The following is a 21,123-nucleotide window of genomic DNA, read 5'->3' as shown; positions in this document are numbered from 1 at the left end:
TCTTTCCCAGCATCATGGTCTTTTCCAATGAGTCAGTACTTCGCATCAGGTGGCCAAAGTATTAGAGTTTCAGTTTCAGCATCAGTCCTTCCAATGAATATTCAGGACTGATTTCCTTTAGGATTGACTGGTTTGATCTCCTAGCAGTCCAAGGGACTCTCAAGAGTCTTCTCCAACACCACAGTTCAACCAGTTGTTAGATTGAGTGGCTTGATGGAGTTCAAGTCTGATTTTCTGGGGCAGAAACACTGTAGAGGTGGGGCTGTTGTTCCCTCGCATCTCAGAGGAGGCATGTGATGTCTGGTGGTCTCCCTCTTGATGGTCTTTGCTGTCTGTGTTAAAGCAATCCACCATGGCAGTCACTGCCCATGCTCATGACCACTTCCTGTGCACGATTGGGCCTGTCTTGCATGTGCCAGTTGAGTGCTTCCCGTCTCCAAGGAGCTCATGGTCCTGTCGGAGCGGAGACGACTCATCAAGTAACTACTCAGACAGTCATGTACCACCTCCAAGGTTATCAGAGGACATGACTCCCAAAGCAGTTGCCCCCAAACCTGTGTGGCCAATCTTTGAATTTATCTCAAGTAGCTTTTTTTTTTTTTTTTTTTTTTTTTAAACTTTACATAATTGTATTAGTTTTGCCAAATATCAAAATGAATCCGCCACAGGTAGCTTTTTGAAAGATACAAAGTCTCAGACTGTGTTCTAGTAGATTCTGATTCAGCAAGACTGGGATGGGATCCAGGAATCTGAGTCTGCCGTAGAAAGATGAGACTGGTGTGGATGTAGACAGGGAAGGAAAAGTCAGATCCTAACGCCGTGTTCCTGACTTTGGACCTGAGCCACAGGACAGCGAGGCCCATGGAGCGCTGTATGCAGATGAGAGGAGGGCTGACATTTGACTACCCTGGAGAGCGTGGAGGGAGCAGGGGAGATGGCGGCAGCAAGAGCGGTGGCTGGGCTGTTACTGTCTCCAGAGAAGACGTGACTGTGGCCTCCAGGAGGGTGTGATGGCCGTTGGCGTGGAGGAAAGTGGGCGGATTAGAGAGACACACCAGGGGCGGAGTCAGTGTGTCTTGCCACTCTGTCGAGTGAGAGCCGAGGGCAGTGATGAAGTGAGTGTGGGTGCCCAAGACCCGCAGCATTCATCTGAACCAGACTGTGAGATTCCGTTTTACACATATTTGTGTCTTTTGCATTTCTACACACAGTCGATGACACTGAAATAGTGCTTTTTTTTTAGCTTTTCCCTAGCTTGGGGTTTAGAGGTCCCAATATGTGCGGTCGGCAGTCACAGGTCAGGGAGAGCAGTGGTTCAGAGGCTAGAGGACCAGGGGAGCTGGTGGAGTGTGTTCCATCCTGCAGGCTGATGTTTCTGTTCACACCCAGAGACGGGAAGGACCACTGTCCCTGCTCAGCACAGTCAGGCACGCATTCTTTTTACTCGGGGGAGGGTCTGCCTTTTCGTTCAGCCTATTGGGTGAGGCCCACACACGTAAGTGAGGACTGTATGCTCCACCCAGTCTGTTGACTCAGATGTTCATCTCATCCAGAAACAGCCTCACACACACACGGAAATAGCGTTTGGAGTAACGTGCCAACCCACTCCAGGATTCTTGCCTGGAAATCCCATGGATATGGAAGCCTGGCGTGCTGCAGTCCATGGGGTTGCAGAAGAGTCAGACACAATTGAGCGACTGAACAACCACCAAATATCTGGGCGCCTAGTGGCCCAGCAAGTCGACACATAGGATTAACCATGACAGAGCCCATTTCTCTTCACCCCAGATACACCTGCAGTGGTAATTTTTCCATTTTTGAGGCCTTTGACACTCTTTAACATCAGCCCCAATGAGAACCCCACCTCAGTCCCCAGTAAATCCTTGAAATCTGTCCTCTTCCTGGCTCCCACCCTCACTCACAAGGTGTTTGGGGCTTGGCAAACAACAGGGATCTCCGGCTCTTTCCTCTTGATGGAAATAGCATCAGATGAGAGGATTGCAGCACAGCCCAATACGGCGGGCTTCAGAGCTGGGCCTGCTCTGCTGTGGAGTTCAGTACTGAACATTTTTCATTTCCTGGGTCACTTTTAAAAGCAAAATGAAACGAGGCTTGAATATTACAGAATTAAACCATGGCTGGAGGATTGTTCCTGCTCTCCTCCTAGATACAGCGAGGGACCCTTCTCTATCATGTCTCATGGCCTCTGACGCAGAAGCAGGCATCCCCAGTGACGCGTGGAGCCAGTGGCCTGGCCTCCCTCCTGTTGCCCGCGCCTGGGGGAAGCTGGCCTGCTTCACTTGGAGACGGCTGTGAGCTCCAGGCTCCTGTTGACCTCACCATTTACCCTGTAGAATGAAATGCCATTTTCGTCTCTTCTCTCTGCCATCCCTTCCATTTCACACTTGCCGCAGCACATCAGGGATGGGGAGGGACGGTCTTCTAAACTGAAGCACTTAATTAGCTCCCGGCCCCGGGGGAGTGTCAGAAACGCAGCTAAAGCGGAGAGAATAGCTGTGCTGGATGATGGAAAGAAAACCCGCCTCCTTCCAGGGACACCGAGTTACTAAAATGGTTTTGGAGTTAGTGGCCGTTTGGAGTCATGTCTATGACCGTGTCATCTTTATATCATTCATTTCTAGCAGTGTTCGTGTCTGTTCAGTTCCACTTGCTCATTTCTGCCAGAAAAACTGCTTTTTCCTTTTGCCTAGGGCACACATTGTCCTGAGTGTAGATAAAAGCGTGTCGCAGTAAAATTCTAGTCCCTTCTTGGGAGCCAGGTTGTCCTTTAGGGCCCCTGATGATGATGGCATGGCCGCATCACCATCCTGTTAATCCTCACTGGAGGAGGAGACATGCAGTGGATATGTTACTAATTACAAGTAAGATAAAGCGTGATCTTGTTCTTGTTCAGGCGCTAAGTCGTGTCCTGCTCTTCGCAACTTTGTGGACTGCAGCATGGGCAGGCTTCTCTGTCCTTCATCTAATAAGATACATAGATTTAACTGTAGATTATATTATGTGAATGTGATTATAGGCATAGTTTTAGCTATATAGGTAAAGAGGTTATAGCTGTATAGCTAATAGGTGTGTAGAAAGATGTCAGTTTTAGAGATAATCAGTATTGTGTATAGATACGATTCTATAGATAGAGTTATATAATACAACACGAGGCCACTCTTGTGAAAGCGTGAAGCCCAGGAGTCCGTGGAAGGACTGCAGTGTAGCCCAGGCCCGGGGCTCTGTGCCGACAGCCGTCTCGACTTCTCCCACCAACCTGTCGCAGTCCTGCCTGGCGGGCGGGGACTCATGGGCACCTCGCTCATCTGAACGTTTTGCAGTCACTTGATGATAGATTCACTTAGGCTCAGTGCATGAAACCCCATTCACCTGAGTTCTTATCACCTAAGGTTGCAATAAAACTTGTATTATAATTCCTTTAAAAAGGACTGTTTAGCCTTAGGAAAGTAATGAGTCAGCTTGCTGTGAAATCAGAAAGTCCTCATCAGAAAACCACACGCTGAAGTCACAGTGCGAGCTCAGGGTGGGGGCAGCAGCTGGGCCAGGAGCAGAGACTGACACGCAATGCCCGGCTCCCAGCGTGGGTACCCCCCCTTTGCAGTCCTGGCTTGAGATCCCTCATCCCCCCCCAGGCCCATCCCACAGCTGATACGTGCTCCTCCCTACCCCATAGCCCCCAGGGGATGCTGGTCCTGCCCGGCAGGTCCATCATGTGCGGGCAGTGTCCCCAGGGCCCCTCAGCTCTTCTCCCCCAGCCTCCTCCAAAGCCGAGGAGGACCCAGCCCAGCTGGGAACCAGAGGGAGGCAAGGCGCTGGAGGGACCCCACAGGGAGGCTGCATGTCTTTCCGTGGGGAGCCTGCCAGCTCCCCCTCCTTTCCGGGGTGATTGGAAGTACAGTGTTCGTGTTTCTCAGCGTCCTCAGCAGGACCCAGCCCAGCCGTATGTGCACGGCTGTGACCCGCTCAGCAACAGCCCCTGTGTGGCTTTTCTTCATTTTTCTCTCTCTCTCGCTTTTCCCACCCCTTTGCTTCCATGTCCAAAGTGTGTCAGTTGCTCAGTCATGTCCGACTCTTTGCGACCCCATGGACTGTAGCGCACCAGGCTCCTCTGTCCATGGGGATTCTCCAGGCCAGAGTACTGGAGTGGCCCTCCTCCAGGGGATCTTCCCAACCCAGAGATCGATCCCAGGTCTCCTGCATTGCAGGTGGATTCTTTACCAGCTGAGCCACCAGGGAAGCCGCAAGGTCACCCCCAAATAAGTGACCCCAGTCTTTGCTCTCAGAGGATCTCACACTGCCCTTATGGGTTGGGCATATACCCTTTCTGACCATTTTGCTTTTGTTCATGTGTGTGTTTATGTGTGAAAGAGAAAGTGAGTGTGTGTGTGAGTGTGTATGTGTGAGCCTGTTGCCCTATGCTGTATGTGCACAGTTTGTAAAATCAGTGAGTCATGGATATGCTCACAGAGGCCTGGGTCACGTCCGCCCTGACCTGCATCCTCCTTTGCAGCCTCCCAGGTTGTTTCCCCTTCCTGCGCTCTGTGTTCTCCTCTTTCTTGACTTATTCCCTTGTTTCAACGGAGCACATCCCTAGGAGCTTTCTGAGAAAGGATGCACAGGAGGTGCATTTCTAGAGACATGTCTGATAAGGTCTTTCTTCACCCGCCCCTGGCTGGACAGGATATATTAGTTGGAAACCATTCCGTCCTGTAGTTTAGGGGGCTTGTTTCACGGTCTTCTGACTCCAGGGCAGGTGGCAGGCGGGTCGAAGCCATCTCGGTGCCCAGCCCTTTGTCTGTGTCATGATTCTGTCCACCTCTGTCCCCAGCATTTGGAGTGCTCAGGGGTCTTCTCTGGTGAGCAGCCCCACCCTTCTCCGGGCCTCTGTCTGCATGGACTTTATCTCGTGTCCTTCATCTGTGGGAGATTTTTGTGATTGTTTCCTCTTCTGAGGATTTTCCTTCCTGGAGTCCCACTTGCCTGTACTGAGCCTCCTGGCCTGATTGTCCTCTCACCTCCTCTCCTCTGCTTTCCTTCTCTCCCTCCCTCGGCTGGTCCTTCCCTGCAGGTTTGAGAAACTCTGTGCCATGTGGTCCCTCTCACCCTGTCATCCTTTGCTTTAAAGCAAAGGATGGTTACTTTTGCATCTTTTCATGTTATAAACCTGGAGGCCTTGCTTCTTGCTTCCAAAAATTGTTGATTTGTGTATTTCCATGGGTCAGTGTAGTTCCTCTTTGTACATCCCCTTTGCTGCAGCAGCCCAAAAAACAGGATCAGAATTCTTTCTGTGCTTTTGTTCTACTGTCTCTGTCCTGTCTCCATAAAGTTCTCTGCTCACTATTTATATCAACACTGGCGGATCATCTTTTCTCTCCTACAGACCCCCGCCCAGTCGTCATGAGGCTTTCTTAAAGACACTTCAGTCCCCTTCACTCCATTCATCAGATTTGTCTGCCGAATGAGTTGTGCTTTTCTTAGGTGACAGGTATACACCATGTCCTGGGCCCAAAAACCTTGTTTGTTGCCTTTGTAAACTGCATCTTTATTTCAGGGTTCTACTGGTTATTTGTTTTCCCTAGACAATCGTTTTCTCTTCCGTACCTGCCACTTAGGTTTTTCATAGCAGTAATGAATCAGTGTAGTCGCAGCACTTCCAGACAGTATTTGGGGGGAACAAATGGAGAAGAACATCAGTTTGTTCCAATTCCGTACAGTTTTTATCTTTATTGTTTGCTCATGTAAAGCTCTCATCCTTTTCTAGACAGGCTTATTTTTATTTCCAGCAGTTCGCTGCAAAATGTTTACATCTGTAATATTCCAGGCAACCAAAAAAAAAAAAGACTTTCTCTAATCTATTTTCTAATTGAGATCACCTGTCTCATATTATTTATAAGTGAAATTAAGAAACTGCTATTGAAATCAAGAAAAAATTGCTAATCAGAGATGAAAATGGCAGTAAATGAAGCCATCGTCTTTTTCTCAATGGGTTTTTTTCAGCCAGCTGAGGGGTCGAGGTAAGGCTCGTGCTTAAGATGCTAGTGAGTGCCGTGGGCAGTGAGGGGCCCTGTCTGTTCTGTCTCCACAGTCTGGGGTATTTATGCTTCTTGCTGTATGTTGTGATTCCCTTTTCCGCTTCCATCTATAGTGCTCATCTTCCAGTTCACAAAATTGCATTTATTTGCAGTTCCTCATCAGAAAGAACCTGGGTATATTCAAGTAATAGCACAGTCCCTATAAACTGACCTTCCTTACTTTGCCGTGCAGTTTCCTTGTGGCAGAATCTGTGGATGATGTCAGGTTAGCCCCCTGTTTCTTTGATTAAATGACCCTACTGCCGTCCCCAGGACTCCTTAACTGGCGAGGTTTCCTTTTGATCCCTACTCTCGTCTCTCTACCCACATCCTGTCAGTCCCTTTTAACTTGCACTGCACCACTTGCCCTGCCCTACAGTTGAAAACAGTCACAGATAAGAGAGGTCATGACGACTGAAAGATTGAGGCTTACAGAGTTCTGGGTTTGTTTGGCGTTTCTCCCAGCCAGACGCCAGTGTCCAGGGAAGTGCGTGTGTCTTTGTGCCCCAGGTTGGCAGCATCCTTCACTGTCTTCTGCAGGGGCTCCTTGGGTTTTAGGAGCTGTCCAGGACAGTGGTAAAGGTTTCTAAAGTTTGACTTTGAGTTATAAATTGATTTGATAAACTTCATTCTCTATAGTAAATAAGTAAAACCCTTTGAGAGAAAGAAGATCCTCTTAAACCCATGATGTTTTGTTACAAGCATGGATGTGAGAGTTGGACTGTGAAGAAAGCTGAGTGCCAAAGAACCGATGCTTTTGAACTGTGGTGTCAGAGAAGACTCTTGAGAGTCCCGTGGACTGCAAGGAGATCCAACCAGTCCATTCTGAAGGAGATCAGCCCTGGGATTTCTTTGGAAGGAATGATGCTAAAGCTGAAACTCCAGTACTTTGGCCACCTCATGCAAAGGGTTGACTCATTGGAAAAGACTGATGCTGGGAGAGATTGGGGGCAGGAGGAGAAGGGGACGACAGAGGATGAGATGGCTGGATGGCATCACTGACTTGATGGACGTGAGTCTGAGTGAACTCCGGGAGATGGTGATGGACAGGGAGGCCTGGCGTGCTGTGATTCATGAGGTTGCAAAGAGTCGGACACGACTGAGCAACTGAACTGAACTGAACTGAAGGTCCTAAGGAAAGAAAACCCATGCCTTTCATTGTCTGAGAGCTAATTACCTAATGGGCATCTCTGTGTCAGTCATCTAATTGAGTGTGTCTTTCAGGAAGCACACGGATTCAACGTATATATATTTTTCATTGAGATGCTTAACTCTGTAGGTAATATCTGTTTGGTAAAGGAATTTATTTTCATTTCCTTATATGAATTATAGACCTACTCTGTCCTCTTTGAAAATTAGAGATGGTGCTTTTAGAGAAGTTTGGTCTGGCTTTTCTCCCTGCCTTCACCTTCCCTGTCATCACCAAACCTCAGTCCCTGTGAAGGGGGTCAGTGGAGCAGATAATCCAGATCTCCAGCTAATCCTCTCTGTGGGGCAGGGTCACAGGCCCACCACTCGGGGCCACAGTCCTCTTCGTACCTGGGACGTGACCGTGGCTCCCCCCAGGGTGCAAGGCAGCATGTGGATCCTGAGAAATAACTCCCAAGGCAGAAGGATAATTTGCCAGGCAAATAGTCCCTCAAGGATCATCAGGGGCTCCTGGCCCAAAAAACAAAAAAGGAGCAGTGGGTCTACTTCCCTCAGAGTCTCCAGAGCTCACCCCCTGGCCCTGAATTCACAGACTCAGTGTTACTCAACAATGGCCCAGTTCAAGGCCATCCAAGGAACACGTGCCATCGATTATACAGAGGACCTTAGGTCAGACTTGATAGGGAAGGATCGCCCTGCTCACTCCCAGGCACAGCTGGTAGAAAGGGACGAGATTGTCATTCAGGGTCTTGAAGCGTCTCACTGCACCCTGTTCCTGGGCTGCACTAGGTGTGGAAGCTTAGGGGTGCCAGTAATTCTCAAGTGTTTTAGGACCAGTTCTTTACGTGCCTTGTAGCCAGGACATGCCACACAGCAAGTTCAGTCTGTCAGTTACGTTGGTCACTGGGAGCCGTCCTTCTCTTTCCAAATGTCAGGAACCTCTTTGAAAGCTTATGCCGTGCTGGGAGGAGTCATGAGCTTAAAAAGAAAAGAATAGGGTTTGGAGTTTGTTTTTTCCCCAGATGTCACTTTACATAATCTCATTATTCAAAATGATCTTTCAGAGGATAATTTGACTTATAGTTAGATTTGTTTAATATGATTCCCCATTTTGAAAAACTTGTGAAGTCATCCTTCTTTTAAAGCAACTCTTGAAATAAAGGGTCTGCCAGTGACTGATACTAGGAGACTTTGGGGAAAAAAAATATTCCAGATTCTTGCTGTCCTCTACTTTCCTTTGAAGGGGGAAACATTAAATACTTCCATGCTTTAAGCCCATGTAAAAGAAGAGAGAGTTAACAGATTTGCCCAACAACTTCTAGAGGACCAAACTATATAGATAATAGCGCCGATGGCTTAATAAAGACTCCTTGTGAATTGGGCCCTGGCCTAAGCGCTTTTACAGACAGTAGCTCATTTAATATTCTGATCCTTAAAAGACAGTCTGGTGAGGAAGCAGAGGAGTTCAGGGACTCTCTGTCCCTGTCCCGTAATGTCCCCACGCCCAGCGTGGTGGCTGAAGGGTTACCGAGTGCCTGAGGCGTTGGCTCACAGGGCAGAGTTGGACTCCAGCTGCGTGTGAACCCACCGGCCAACATGTGTCTCCAGGGTTCTCTTCCAGCCTCACCTCTGTGCTGAGGGTGTCAAGTTGCTCTGCATCTGTCTTTAGCCGGTTACCAATGTCTTACAAAGAGACCCAGTAAACAGAAGTCAAAGAACCAGAGTGAGCCCTGGGTGCTGGGCTCCTCCCAGCATCCTGGCATATTTTGCTTTCACCAAACAAAGTTGAGAGTGTGGCCTGTGAGACTCCGTCACTCCTGGCTCACAGGTGCACCAAATACTTGACTCCTCTCTTCTGCTCTGGAAGCCGAAAAGATGGGACTGCTGTTGACATGTGCTCTGGAGAGAGGCTCAACAAGCTTCTCAGTTCAAGCAGACCTTGACTTTCTCATGTGGCCAGTTTGTTTGTGGGGTTTCACCCTGACCTTGCTGCTCGACCTGGCTGGGTCATCAGGATCATTGAAGCTACTTAATACCCCAAGCCAAAATGTCAACCTATAAAAATTGAATATCACATGGACTTGAAATGCACATCCCTTATAAAATTTTTAAAGCTTGCTAGATTTTATTAAAATATGTGAACCAGACTGAGTATATTAAATTTATGAGTCCAACTGATGTAGTACAATAATTCAATACAATATGCTTATGTCATTAAACTCATAAAGAAGATTCTCTGAATAGCTGTAATGAATAGTTCGGATTCTGTAATCACAGACTAACATTTTCACCCTGATGAATTTTAAGTGGAAGCTCTCAGAATTCTATTTAACATCAAGAAATAAATGCCATATTTCAAATGATGACTACTTATTCTAAGTATTTACTTTAAAACCTAGGGTAGGAAAGAAGTACCTGCAAAGACAGAATTATTCATTAGAAATACGGAAAGGGTTGGAAGAGGTTGGCATGAAGTAGAATAGGACTGTAATTTATGGCTAGTCATAAATTATAAACAGAAAACAAAGAAACTTCTTCTGTTCAGGTTTGACTAATACCGTTTATTCCTTCACCTCTTACCTTTTCCCAAATATGTGTATTTTGGTAATCTCTTAGTAATAACCTACCCAAAAGTGAGTGCCTTAAAGAAACTGCCATTTTGTTGCTTATGATGCTGTGATTCTGGAACATGGGCAGGGCTCCGTCGGGCGGTTCACCTTTTCCAAGTGTCACTGTCAGGCCAGGGCACGGGTATGTGGCAGCATTTGGATCATGGCTGCACTGAAGACTGGGCTCAGCCAGGGCACCAGAACCTGCAAGGTGACCTCTTCACTCTCAGCATTACCTCCAGGGCACTCTCTAGGTTAAAGCAAGTCCCAGGACTTGTCCTGGCGGGACTCTGTGGTTCAGAGAGAAGAGAGTTTGGCAGGATACATTCTGGACCCCTGGTCTCAGACACCCCGGTGAGGAAGTAGAGGAGTTCAGAGACTGGTTGAGAACCAATCTGGTGGGCAGTGCAGAAGTGCCTCCCCCATGCTAAATTGAGCACAGTCCAGACCTGCTGGACCACTGGCCATGCCCCAAGCTCTGCTACCCCACTATGAGGCTTTATACCCACTCTGCCCTCTGCCTGGAACAGGCTTCCTTCAGAATCTTTCTCCAGTGTCTTCACAGGCTTGATTCTTACTCACCCCTCAGGTCTTGGCATGGTGAATGGTGAATCACTCAGTCGTGTCCAACTCTTTGCGACCCCATGGACTGTAGCCTACCAGGCTCCTCTGTCCATGGGATTTTCCAGGCAGTAGTACTGGAGTGGATTGCCATTTCCTTCTCCAGGGAACTTCCCGACCCAGGGATCGAACCCGGGTCTCCCACATTGTAGACAGACACTTAACCATCTGAGCCACCAGGGAAGTCCCTAGGTCTTGGCATAAATGTCTCCAATCCCCAGGGCTGCCTCTCCTAGGTGCTCCAAAAGTATCTCATTCCTATTTTTTTTTTTTTTTTTTGGAGCCATATTTTAATTCCTGCTTTCCTTGTCCAATCTCCCTGAAAAGCCTGCATGTTACTCAGGATGGAAATGAAGTTTGTCTTTTACTGAATCCCCAGCAGCACTGGCAGGAGGAAAGCTCTCAGTTAAATATTTGTTTGTTGGGTTCATGAATGGGGTCTGAAGAGAGAGGGATCAACAGAGAATAAACCTTGATTTAGTCCTTAAAGGATGAACAGGATTTAGATGATGGAAGCTCAGCACCAGGAAGAATGACTCTGAACCGTGAGATGGTGTGGGCCGCCAGGTGCCCTAGGAGGGCAGGCTCTGTGTCTGTCAACACCCATGTGCCCACTCCCCATGTCACTTCGTGGGGAGCAGGTGTGCAGTACCTGTGCAGTGGTTGAGCAAGCTGCTTGTCAAAAACTGTCCTAATTTTATCAGAGCATAGAGGACATTTGGAGGCATGTTGGTAAAGGAACCCAGCATGGTTGATCCAATGGAGACAAATTTTAGGATTCCTAAAATAGCCAGAGAAAGGTGTTCAGAGTAGAATGTATGGGAGTTTAAAACTGGGAAGACTTGACTGTGAATAATATCAACCACTTGGGTTGGTTCATTAACACGTGGCCAGTGGTGACCAGACCTCTCTGGGGTCTAGAAATATCCCAGTGTGTCTCCATCCTGGCCAGATTCATCTTCAGAGCCCATCAATCAATGATTAATTCTCCAAGTACTGCAAGGTAAATGAGACCTCTAAGTCAGCTGGACTGAGAGTTGTCTTTAAGCTGCCACCATGGCTAATGAGTTCTGGAAATGAGGAATATGCCACTGAACTGCCTTCTCTGTTAATATGTCATGGTGGAAAGGTGGCTGAAGCCCTTTTACATTTTTAAAGAACATTTCAATTTTAATAATTTCAATAACTTTAAATTAAATTATGGATTGGTGTTAAAATTTTGTAAAATGAAAAGAGCTCCACAACAATGAGATGGCCGGGAAATCATTCAGATGACACAGCTGGGGTGAAATATCGCCCGTGAAATAAGCAGTAGGCTGCAGTTACAGCCGTGAGCCCTATTAAAGCGGAAACTTTTTAATAACATAAAATGGTCATGATTTTATCCCCCCGTTAATTAAAATAGAAGGAAGGAAGCCAAAAGATAAAAAGAAAAAAAAGGTGAAGTCTTTCAAATTCTTCTGAGGCCCTATTTTCATTCCCACATCTTATACACACGCATACACATTCACACACCCACACATGCGTGTGTGGCTGCTGATTGAAATTCAGGGTAAATTCTGAGCCTACACGAGCAGGGAGGGGACAGCCCAAAGAAAGGGGCCGCATGTACATTTACATTTATACCTTAACGTTATGGGCTTAAAGGATTCTCCTTGAGAATTTCAAGGACTTCCTCACGAATCTGAAGAGCCAGTCATTTTGTCTCTTATAGTCGTTGCCCTTGTCTAAGTCCCTGTCTCCTGAGATCTCAATATTCTTACGTGGAAACAGAGGATGCAGACACCTGTCCTCCTTCTCCTTAGGCTGTCTCAGGGGTCATAGGAGCTCCTGAGCCCAGAAAGGCTTTGCAAATACCTGCAGACCCAACAGCCAGGTTCAAGGTCCCCAGGATTCTCCTGCAGACCCTGCCCTTCCCCAGGCTGAGCCCTCCACATGCTGGCCGTGCTCCCTGTTCACATCCTTCACTGAGCCTGGGTACCACACACCTTCCCTCCTTTCCCTGTTCTCAGACTTGCCCTTCCTTCCAGATGCCAGACCTGAAAGGGGAATGGCCACGAGATGGGAGCGGCCACACCATATAATGTCCCTCTGACTTCCTAGGTTTTTTCCTGGCTGAGCTGTAGAGAACAAGATCTTCCCTTTGAGCAGACTAGCGTTTCATCCAGAAGCTCCTGAGTTGAAAGGAAAAACCCAGCAGAAGCTACTTCAAGTCCAGCTTCTACCCAGGTTATTCCAGGAACTTAAGTACTTTTCCTTTTAGCCAGAGCCGACACTGAAATCGTATTATAGGTCACACATGAATCATGTTAATATAATGACCTTCATCAGAAGTGTCTAAAGTGAAGTAGCATGTAGCAGCACATTATATTTCATTTTCCCCCCCTTAATGCAATGTATTGATTGAGGTACCAGGCTAAAGCTCTAAGATAATTGACTAAGTTCTTGCAGAATTGCCCTGTATTGCTGTAGGGAGTGTGTTTCGCCTTTCAGAACTCATTAACACAGCCAACAGACCATATTAGCCTGTGTTTTTGGTTCAAAAGATTAATAATGTTTAGTGGTTGACTTTTGAAATGGTGTTGAATTTTAAAGATTGGCCCTTGTGTGTATCTGGGTTTGGAGCGGGAGTCTTCCAGCTGAATGCTTGGCTGGGAATGGACCTCTTGCATGGGCTGACCCATCTGAGACGGTATGTATGAAAGCCTCCCAGGACAGACTTTGTCCTAATAGAGGCACCCTGGGCAGATGCCCTGAGCCCACTGCAGGCCCCCACCCCCAGAACTGGGTGTGTTGTAAGTGGGAGGTTTCCTCTTATTCTTGACAGACACCTGCCGACACCCCAGGGGTGTTGATGTCAAACAGTAGGGAACAACTGTGGTCCTGGTGAGCAAGTGGGCTTGGGAATGGACAGACCAAGTGCTCTCCTGCTTCCACCCTGGGTTTCTTATGCAAACTCTTGAAATGCTCCACGGCACCAGCTCTGCAGTCTGGGAGAGGCTTGCCCCAGGTGACCCTGCATCCCTGCAGGCTCCACGTGGTATCTTGATGCGCTCTTTGGCTACATGAGCCCATCCCAGAAGAGGAAGATGAAGAGACCACCAGCCCTTTGCCCTGAGTCAGCCAGATGACCCATCCCCAAAGAATGGAGACGTATTTTTTCAGAAGGGAATCTGAATGTCATCTGGGAAGGGGAACAGGAGGAGGGTGATCGAGAAATGACCAGAGCCCAGCAAAGCACTGTGAGGAAGATCTGGGAATGTGAGCAGAGGTGCGTAGACTCTGTAGAAGGGTAGAAGCGTCACAGGAAGGAGGCCTCTGCCCCAGGTTTGCGTGGAGCATTCACTCTAGACAACCCTGCACCCCTGTCCCCATGAGAGCGCTGTCAGGCTAGACGGCAAGACGCCCAGTGCCATCAGCCCAGCCCAGTGAGATGGTAGCACCCAGAGAGGAGGCTCAGCCCGAGAAGAGGGGGCTGCGGATGGAGCCTGGGCACTGAGACCAGTCTCTGGACTCGGGAGAGCTGGGTGTGTGTCCTCACACTCCCACACGCTGTCACCTTTAGGACGGCACTTGCACCTCCTGGACTGCGGTTTTTTTTCTCTGAGAAGATGGAGATAGTAGTCGTCTCTGTCTCATACCCTCTTGTGATGTTTAAATGAAACAGCCATTAAGTGTTCTCACTGTGCCTGGACCATTGCAGGCTGTTGATCAGCGGCCTCTCTGTGAGAGGAGCGAGGCGATCGCTGGCCTGCCTGGTGCGTGCGCCTGGGGGACATCCCCAGGGAGCTCAGGGGTGAGGGCGAGTGCGAGTTAAAGGACAGAAAGAACCCCTTTGGAGAGAAGGAGTCAGGAACCTGGTGCGGGGCATCCTTGGCGATCTGTGTGCCCCTCATCCTTCTGCTGATCTCTTGTCCTCCTCTTTTGAAAGCTCATGGTCCCCTTACAGGATTTTGGTTTTGTTCTGGGGGGAGGGGGCAGTTTTTAAAACCACAAGCCATTTAACATTTTGTTTGGAGCAGACCCATGGGGGCCCATGTCTCCCAGTGACTTCTGCCTCCCCCCACCCCGCTCAAGGCCCCTGTGCAGATTGACTTAAAAAATAAATATATAGATACATACATAGATACATATACATATATACATATATATATATTTGTATATATATATATGCCTACAACCTGTAGAAGAAAGACAGTTTCTGAAATCAAGGCTCTGTGCATCAGTACTGAAGTATGCCGTAAAGATTTGTCATCTAAATTTGATTTTCCAAAAGCATTGATAAGAAAATACCTTATATTACAGTGTCGGTCCAAGCAGCTAAAAGAAACCTAGATAAATGTCTAACATATCTATTGTTCTTAAACCGTTTTTTGCCAACTTTGAAAGCAGCTCATGGTCTTCCTGGAGAAGGCAATGGCACCACACTCCAGTACTCCTGCCTGGAAAATCCCATGGACGGAGGAGCCTGGTAGGCTGCAGTCCATGGGGTTGCTAAGAGTCGGACAGGACTGAGTGGCTTCACTTTCACTTTTCACTTTCATGCATTGGAGGAGGAAATGGCAGCCCACTCCAGTGTTCTTGCCTGGAGAATCCCAGGGACAGGGGAGCCTGGTGGGCTGCCGTCTATGGGGTCGCACAGAGTTGGACACGACTAAAGCTACTTAGCAGCAGCAGAAGCATGGTCCTCCATCCCCAGCGTGGTGTGTGGTTTTCCCTCTCTCCCTCCTCTTCTTTCCACCCCCACCCCTGATCCCGCCCCATCCCCTCTCCCCATCCCCTAGCTGGCCCTTGCCTCTCTTTGGGCTCCTTCTCCTCTCAGTCCCTCCCATCTCCTCGGTTGCTCACTCTCAAGACCTCCCCAGACCCCCTCTTGCTCTGCATTCCATGTCCTGATTTGCAGTCTTACTGAAAGAAGATTGGGTTTCATCTGACTTTCCGAGGCAGGGCTGGAATGTCTCCAGCCATGGTAGGTGTAGCCACCACTCTCAGCAGCCCTGATCTGGGGTGTTTCACAGAGCAGAGACTGGATGTGACCTCCCCCTACCCCGCCACCAGGCCAGCCAGGGGTCCTGCAGGCCTTCTATGGTCCCTAACAGCTGCTGAAGCTGAAGCTCCAATACTTTGGCTATCTGATATGCAGAGCTGACTCACTGGAAAAGACCCTGATGCTGGGAAAGATTGCACGGGGAGAAAGGGGTGACGGAGGATGAGGTAGTTGGATGGCATCGCTGACTCAATGGACATGAGTTTGAGCAAGCTCAGGGAGATAATGGAGGACTGGTGCTGCAGTCCATGGGTTGCAGAGAGTTGGACGTGCCTTAGCGACTGAACAACAACAGTGGATGCAGAGATTGAAATTTGTCTGCTTTTCTTATTTTCATGGAGAGGAAGCCATGTGAAGGAAACAAATTGGATATTGGATTCCACAGACCCTTCTCCTACTTTGCCCTTCTGACCCCGATAAGCGCATAAACTCCTGGAGTCCTTGAGTTTTGTAAAAAGTAAACCGCCCTGGGGAGGTGGCTCAGTTCCTGGACTTACTTCCACACACCCGGGAGGGTGGGGGTGTCTTTGGACTCAACATTAGAGAGAGAGCTTTGACAGGAGACACTTTAATTTTCTCCCTTTGGCCACAGGTGCTGTGGAAAACACTAGGAGCACAGACAGCAGGATTTATTAATATGAATGTATGTACTTAAGTATGTATTTTATATATAATTAGGATGTATATTGATATACATGCAGTAGCAGGGTTCTAGTACATTAGACTGAGGCCTCAAGCCCTAAGGGGAAGCTTCTTTATTGTAGGAATAGTAATAAACTTGATTCACCCGACACCGTTACACAGTCGTCGATTTCATCACTGAAGAAGCTCAGACAAAAGAACCAAACCCACCGCCCCTCCGTAGCCCTCACTTCAGTAAGTGGCTGGGTATGGGCACGTGGAATACTACGCAGCAGTGAAAACGAGCAGACCACAGCACACCCACCCAGGTGCACAAGGCTCACAAGCGTCACGTTAGTGACGGTAAGCAGTGGAAACCAGATACAGAAGAGTGCACCCTGTGGGATCCCATCAGTATCAAGTTCAAAAGTTGGCAGAACTGATCGGTGGCAAAGGAAGTCAGAGCAGTGGCTACCCTGGAGGATGGAGGATGGGGAGGGCTGCCAGGGCTCTAAAAGTGTTCTCATGTTTTTAGCCCAGTGCTCAGCACACCAGTGCGTTCACTTTTTGAAAACTCATTAAGCGGTACATTCATGATGGATGCTGTTTTCTCTCTGTATGTTTCAATTTTTAAAAATGAACTCATCAATATTAGTCATCAGGGTTGCTTGTAAGCACTTTACCCCAGCTAGCAGTGGGCCCAAGACAATGGGAATTACAGAGAATGAGATGCTGTCTGTGACACCAGGCACTTTCTGCAATTTTAGTTCTTTCTTGTGTCCCCTGCCCCAGCCCTGGTCCTTTGGGTTTGTCACTCACCAGCAAGAATTTGCTCAGCCCACTGCAAGCCTGTGGCTCTCGACACAGCCAACCAAGGCCACACGTCACCTCTTCACTTCAGAGCACCTCTTCACTCCACAAAGAACACTTCCTATCACAGCCTTTCTTTGACCAAAGAAGCGGTCTAGGAAGAGGGAGCCAAGGCCACCCGATTCTGCTGAGCAGACACTCATTGCAGAGAAAAAGCTCTTCCATAATCGGTTTACAATCAGTTGGATCAGATTCCTCTCTCTGGAGGTTTCATGGAGGCGTGCTGACGCATTCATTTTAAGGAGAGCCTTCCCTGGCGACTGCTTCCTTGCTCTCTCTCTACGGGGCTTCCTCCGGTGGGGAAGGGGGATCTCCAGGACCCTCTGTTTGCACTTTATTTCTGGCTTTTACTGTTACTTCTCTTTTCATTATCCCTTCAGGCTTTCTTGGCCCTTTAAAGGGCCCCTGCTTCATGAACTGATGATGCCACATGTTGATGCATCATCTGTTCCGTCTGTCCGGTCAGAAAGCATCTGGAAGGCAGGCAGCGTGGACATTAGTCTGCGCTCGAGCATGGCCGTGGGGGCGTGGGCTGCAGGGAGCTGCTGAGGTGACGGCCGGGGTCCTGCCTCACCGCTTGGAGTGGGTGCAGTCACAGCTCACCCGCGGGGCGGCCCCAGTCCCCCTCGTGCCAGATCGGTATTTCCCCGTAACCGTGTTTGTTGGACCTGGGGTCCCTGTAGGTCAATGTTCCCGGCTTTTCTGCCCCCAGAGAAGTCAGGGCATGTTCTCTTCTGCTTCTTTGATGCAAATCAGTCCTGGAGCAAGGTGTCCATTTTCTAGCAATTGGTTTTGACACCTTCTTACCTTGACCTGCTTTTTGTTTAGAAAGCCTTCCTTGAGCGATTACCATGAGATCAGGAAATTAAGAATATTGAACACGGGTAACAGTCTGAGTTAAAAATCCTTACTGCAAGTCTCCTCTCTGGATTACTAGCCTTGCTCACCAGATAATGGGTGTTACAATAATTAAAAAGAAAAAAAAAAGAAAAGGTAGGCAGAGGCAGAGTATGAAGATAACCCGCAGTTGGGTGACGCAGGACCCCTCTGGGTGTGGTCCGAACGTCTGTCACCTTGCTCTGGTGCTGGTTTCGCAGACATCTCCGTGCGTCAGCACTCTGCAGGCCCTGCCTTAGAAGAGTACTCAGCCACTGGGCATCAGTTATACTTTCATAAAACAGAAAGAGTTCGATTTTTTAGAAACTATTAAATTACCGTACAAGTGTTAATTATTAGTAGTCCCTGTTACTGTTTTTAAGAAAGAAGCTAACAGATTTTCCTTGAGCAGAATGTCTTCTTTCAGAGGTAAATCTGAGGTGGGTTATTCATTCAGCCAGCGGAATCTGGCTTCTTCCCCCAGGCCACAGGTTCATTATCCGTGTCTCTAGTGACATTTGGGGTAAATAAGTGTTTGCACAGAGGCTTGTAGGATGTTAGCTGCCTCCCTGGCCTTCTCCTGTTAGATGCGTGCCCACCCCCTGCACCCCATTTTCAGTTACAGGTAGCCTTTGCCGTACCGGAACTGTATTAAGTATTTCTGCATGTTCTCTTTTCCGTTACCACATCTTGCTGGTGCCCGTGTCTGATTGCAGCCCCAGCATCTCGGGTCTTGGACTCAGAGCAGCTATACGAGTTTGGTGCCAGAAGAGCTGGCCAGTGCTGCCACAGACGTGCGCGAAGGTTGGGGTGGGGGTGAGCACGGGGTTCAGAGCAGTTAATCTCAGCAAGAGCTTCCTTTACTGGGTGGTCTGTAAATGTTCGTGTTTGCAGTGGACCCTCTCGCCCGCAGTGTTTCTTTTCCTTTAGTGTATAAGAAGGCTGCAAAGCACAGAGGGCCTGTGCCACTTGACACATTATTGACTAAGGACATATTAGTGCCAGAGACGTTAGTTCCTGCAGAAACCCCCCGGTCATTAAGAGTAAAAATGTGCATTTAGCATCGTGCAGACCATTAGCCGTTTTGTTCTCCTTCCTCTTAGTGGCCTTTCTGTTAGTGAGTTGGGCGGGGGGACATGACTTGGCAGGCTGCAGTCCATAGTGTTACAGAGTCAGACACAACTGGAGTGACTTAGCACATGTGACTTGACTGAAAAAGCGGGGTATTAACCTCCAGCACCGTGCTGGAAAGCAGACCCCACCCCCAGCGCCCGCTGCCCGGCAATCCCCGGGCTTGTCTACAGACAGCATGGCCTGTGCGTCAGAACCAAGAGGTGTCCCCGCACGCTGGACGCCGTGGCTGCTCCCCAGGTGGGTCCAGTGTGGGGAAGGCAGCAGAGGGGGGGTCCCTGCGCTGTTTCTAACGGCAGCGGCAGCCCCTCCGTGCCAGGAGGGGCGTTGTTCCTAGGCGTTCCTCCCCACCGACTCTTCCCTGCCCGTGTCTTGACCATGTCTTTGTCTCTCGTCTCTTCCCAGCGGTACCTCAGGGACTTTTTCAGCGTGATGCTCCAGTCGGCCACGTCCCCACTGCACATCGACAAGGTGGGGCTGACGCTATCCAAACACACCGTGTGCGAGTTCTCGCCGTTCTTCAAGAAGGGTGTCTTCGACTACAGCAGCCACGGGACGGGGTAGGACTGGAGATGGAACCTCGCCACACAGTGCCTTCTCATCCGAGCAGCCCCCGACCAGGGGCCTGGACCCCTCACCGCCTCCTCCGAGTGCCTGAGCAGAGCCGGGGCCACGCTGGCCACGGTGACACTGAGGGGCGGCTGTCCCTGCCCGTCACGGGTGAATGTGGCCTTCTCATTGTGTGCAGAGTCTGTCCTGGAGGCTCCGTCACCATGGCCCCTGGAGCCGAGCCAGCCTGGGGTTTCCCTGGTGGGTGGCTGGTCAGACCTCCCCAATGACTTTCATCTGGTTTCCCCTTTCACCAGAATACTCTTATTTTTTTTTTGTATCCCTTCCATGTGGCTGGCTGTATCCCAAGAAAAGCATTTTAAATTATTTCATTGTATTTTCCTTTTTCCCCATTTGAGGCTGAACTTTTTGTATAATCCCTAAGCACCGATGTTTACACAGAATTTCACATTCTGCAAAAGGGATTTTCAGTCCAATCATAACTGGAGTCTTCCATGCTTGACACATTGGATGTAGGTTACATCAGCTTCTATAAATCCATTGAAATAGGATATTTGTTTAATCTTGAATATTCAAGAAGTTTTTACCAAATGGCTGTCCTGCACGTTCAAGCTTTCTCTGCTAAGCACAAAATGAGCTCCTCATTGAATGCATATTTTTAAACATTTCGTTCACATTTTTGTTACTGAATCTACTGGATCTTAAGCTGCAAGACTAGAATTTACTGTAGTTTATTAACGATCCCTTAAATTACTCAGGACTTAATGTAGCATCGCACATCCATGTACAAGTAAAACTGCTTTGTTTTACTAAAGAAAAATATGAGAAGAAAAAAGGATATATATGGTATATATTGAAATGTATATAATTCTACCTATAGATTTATATGTGTACACACGCCTGTATGATAGTTATGTCAAAATATATAATTCACATGAAATTTATTAAAGGTATTTGCTTTTTTCAAGATTTAAATGGAGCTGCTATCAATATTAAATGAAGTTATGGAATCCATCCTGTAGCTTAGTTTATTTTAAGCTTGTGACATGATCATTCCTCCTGGTCTGTTTAAAAATTTATCTAATGTGCTTGGAAAGATACACAGTGTATAATTTAGCGTTTGTTTTGTGGAAGATGCGCTAACAGTAATGATTGAAGTCACAAATGAATGGGTAACAAAACAGGCCTGCATTCAGTCTTCTGGAAGATGCCTGTGCAACAGAGCTCTCCAGTCTGAAAAATGTATATTCAAAGATGCAATTATCCTGATAAGGGGGGAAATTATTATTGTACTAATTAGATATCAGAGTTTAGCATGAAAAAAATGAGGACTTTTTTTTTTTAATTGCTGCAGGAAGACTTCATATTGAGTGCTGTTGTGATTACAGGCAGAGGTTAGGGGTAATTACTGCTAGGAAATTTAAACCTAGAGATTAAAGGATAAAAAACTGAGAGATGATATCAGGTTAGCCAAAAACTTCATTTGGGTTTTTATGTACGATGTCCCCTTTTTGCTGAGTAAACTAAATGGTTTTCT

General features: G+C 48.1%; 1 protein-coding gene across 4 annotated transcripts in view; it reads left to right on the top strand.

The window, feature by feature from the left end:
* The window catches only part of KIF16B (kinesin family member 16B), a 301,609-nt gene extending 281,009 nt beyond the window's left edge, over nt 1-20,600 (top strand). For all 4 annotated transcript variants that reach the window (XM_055543463.1, XM_055543454.1, XM_055543455.1 and 1 more), the window contains one exon: nt 19,422-20,600. In XM_055543463.1, the coding sequence (XP_055399438.1) occupies nt 19,422-19,580 (159 nt within the window). In that variant the 3' untranslated portion in view covers nt 19,581-20,600. The remainder of the gene's footprint in view (nt 1-19,421) is intronic.
* Nucleotides 20,601-21,123: the final 523 nt, after the last annotated feature.

Source organism: Bubalus kerabau, chromosome 13, assembly GCF_029407905.1.
Source record: "Bubalus kerabau isolate K-KA32 ecotype Philippines breed swamp buffalo chromosome 13, PCC_UOA_SB_1v2, whole genome shotgun sequence".
Lineage (NCBI taxonomy): Eukaryota > Metazoa > Chordata > Mammalia > Artiodactyla > Bovidae > Bubalus > Bubalus kerabau.
This window is presented reverse-complemented; position numbering and strand designations above follow the sequence as displayed.